At 40.1% G+C, this 3,110-nt stretch overlaps 1 protein-coding gene across 1 annotated transcript; it reads right to left on the bottom strand.

The window, feature by feature from the left end:
• Positions 1–794: 794 nt before the first annotated feature.
• On the bottom strand, positions 795–2,867 carry LOC106089175 (juvenile hormone esterase). Its single transcript, XM_013254958.2, has 5 exons — positions 1,928–2,867; positions 1,653–1,863; positions 1,272–1,595; positions 1,078–1,210; positions 795–1,017 (listed from the first exon to the last, which is right to left on the bottom strand). The coding sequence occupies exons 1-5, from the start codon at positions 2,741–2,743 to the stop codon at positions 834–836; spliced, it is 1,668 nt and encodes a 555-aa protein (XP_013110412.2). The 5' UTR covers positions 2,744–2,867; the 3' UTR covers positions 795–833.
• Positions 2,868–3,110: the final 243 nt, after the last annotated feature.

Raw genomic sequence — 3,110 nt, forward strand, 5'->3', positions numbered from 1 at the left:
CCTTTTTTCACCACGGGATCATTATGCACCATCTGTGAAAGTTTCTAGAAAATTGGTTCAGCCGTTTTTGAGTCTATAAGAAACACACAAACAAACAAAACAAATTTAATTTTTATATATAAGACTAGCCGAACCGGGCCCGCTCCGCTGCGCCTTCTTTAACTCGAATATCTTTTTACGGTGGGGACACTTCGCCCTGAATGCAGACATCGAATTCGTGCCATTGTAGCCTATGACGCTGAACGCGTTCGAATCCTGGCGAGAACATCGAACAAAGCTGTATTTATTCCCTCTTAATGTTGGCAACTTTTGCGAGGTACAGTGCCATGCATGGAGAGGTGTCGCACTGCAGGACGCCGTTCGGACTCGGCTATAAAAAATGGTCCCTTATCATTGAGTTCAAATGAATCGGAAAGCACTTATTGATGTGTGCGGATTTGCCCCTTCTCGGTTCCTGGTGGTAATGTTCTACCATAGGGTAATGTTCTCATTAGGGGAGGGATGGCACCTCAGACATTTCGACTCAATTCAATGAAATTCGTGCTGCACATCCAAATCCCTTTAATTTGAGCCCCATATTGCCATGGCCGGTAAATATGAACCGTTTGGAGGGTGTTTTGGGGCTGGGGTGACCACCGGCACATTTTACTGAAAATAGATACCAAATTCGTTCTTTATTTTCAACGGAAATGAAGTTCAGTTTAGGTCATTTAAAAAATTTTCCTCAAAGAGGTGTCGCACTGCGGGACGCCGTTCGGACTCGGCTATAAAAATGGTCCCTTATCACACACACATAGGTAATAAGAATTATATTTTGGGTTTAAAAAATCAAATCAACATTTGCCCATAACATCATTGGAGGGGAATATTCGATCCCACAACTGCATACGTTCCGGATAGATACCATCGCTTTTGACATTCATATCATTACCGATTTCCAAATACGTTTTCGTCTTCTCATCATACAAAGGCCAATTTAATTTGGAAAGATATTCGTCCGAAGGATTATTGGGATTGCTTAAAACAAAAGAACGTTGTTGTAAAATTATTTTTCGTTTGCCTTTCGGATTTTCTTACCTTTTTTGGGCAAACTCATACCACATGCGGGTTAATCTCTCAATGGTGGCATTTTCGGGATCAGTCTTACCAAACATGGGAGTCATTAGAGGTACATAGAACAAATATAAAAGCTCATCATGATGCATGGCACCTTTAAAGGAAAATTAAAATTTTGACTTTTTTCTTCAGGTCATACATTTTGGAATACTTACCCAAAGTTTGATTGGTATCGGGATTTTTAAAATGACTATAACGCCCCTTGTAGGTGAATAGATAGGTATAGACCGAGGTATGCTTTGAGACCATTTGCAGGAAACGGTGATAGGCGAAAATGATCAAGCCATCGCTATATAATTCACCAAATGGTTCCACCGATTGTGGATATGCAATGGAGTTGTTTTTAAAATAGAAGTCACGCAGGGCTTTGCTTATGCTCAGTGACTTGGGAGTATCCGCTTCATAAAGGAAGTAATGGGGAGTATTCTTATCAAACTGTTGACTAAACAGGGCTCGAGTAGTTTCATTACGAAGGGTATCTAATGAAATGATTCACATTAAAGCATAGTTTATAATTGCTGCTTGAATTCACTTACAATAGGCCAAATAATGGAATTCATATTGGGTTACTCCCATTATTATGGGCACCTTGTAAATATTTCCACTCATCATTGTCTTGTAGGGATCTTCGATCAGAAAACGTTCTTGGCCAAAGTCAGGCTCTACCACTGGCAGCCAATTGTAGACAGGATTCCAGTTGAAGTAAAACATGTCCTGCGTGGTGTTTACAAAATCTTCCATAGATTTCTGCAATTGGTGGGATAGAGAACAGTTATTATCCTGCTTTAGCATATTCATGATATTATCTAACATTTTTCAAACACTTGATCATATCTTGCACTGGGCCCAAAGGACACTTCAATAACTTGGCTTGTTTTTCCGCCAGCTGCTTTTGATGATGCTCATAACGAAATTGTGCCAACGGTGAAGCACTTTGCATAATGGCTTTATGAAATAAACCCCTAGACATGGGGGAAATCATATGTAAGCCAATACTAAAACTTCCAGCACTATAGCCCATTAAGGTAACCGACTTGGGGTCGCCTCCGAATTTTTCTATGTGTGTTTGTATCCAGCGCAAGGCGGTCACTTGATCTTTCAGGCCCATATTGCCAACTGCCTCCTTGGTACCAGTAGCCAAGAATCCCAGCGTAGCCAAACGATAGTTTAGGGTCACCAAGACAATATCACGTTCCATAAAATGTTCGGCACCGAAATAGCGATTCATACCAGTGCCAGCATAAAAACCACCAGGATGAAAATAGACTATGACTGGCTTTAGTCCCGATGTCACATTTAAAGACTTGGTATAGACATTTAAACGCAAACAATCTTCTGAGATCCATGAACGATTTTCGATTTCCTGAGGACATAAAGGACCATCTAGTGTAGCATCATAGATTGAGGGTCTCCAGGCACTTATGGGTTGAGGACTTTGAAAGCGTAGCTCACCCACTGGTGCCTCTGCATAGCGTATGCCTCGAAATGACCAGAATTTATGGCCAAAACGTGTCTCCATCTGAAGGCCCTTTATTGCTCCCAAAGATGTGTCCACATTGATGGTTGTCTCTGTGCCATTGCAAAATGTTATCAACAAAATGCCAAAAACAAATGAGATGACTAACATTGCAATTCAACGGAAGAAAAAGTAACAACAAAAAAATTATCAACACCCGTGTGTTGCTTAGACTACACCGACTCCGAACTAATTGAAAGCGATTTTAGCAGTTTGAGCTCAATTTATAGACTGGTTCAGAGCCACAAAATTCTCTTTACCCAAGAGCGAAATAGATTGTTTCGTTCAAGAGTTGCTTCAGTATTAAACCGCTAAGGCATATTGTGATTAATATGGCTGAAATTAACTTTCACCCATGAGGCCTATAATTGAATCGCAATAAGTTGAGTATTTAAGAGACAATAAACTTAAGAATTTCTTAGCTTAGTTTAACCACTCATTAAAGCACTCTTTATTATCAGCTTAGGATTTTCAATAT

This window comes from Stomoxys calcitrans, chromosome 2 (genome assembly GCF_963082655.1).
Source record: "Stomoxys calcitrans chromosome 2, idStoCalc2.1, whole genome shotgun sequence".
Lineage (NCBI taxonomy): Eukaryota > Metazoa > Arthropoda > Insecta > Diptera > Muscidae > Stomoxys > Stomoxys calcitrans.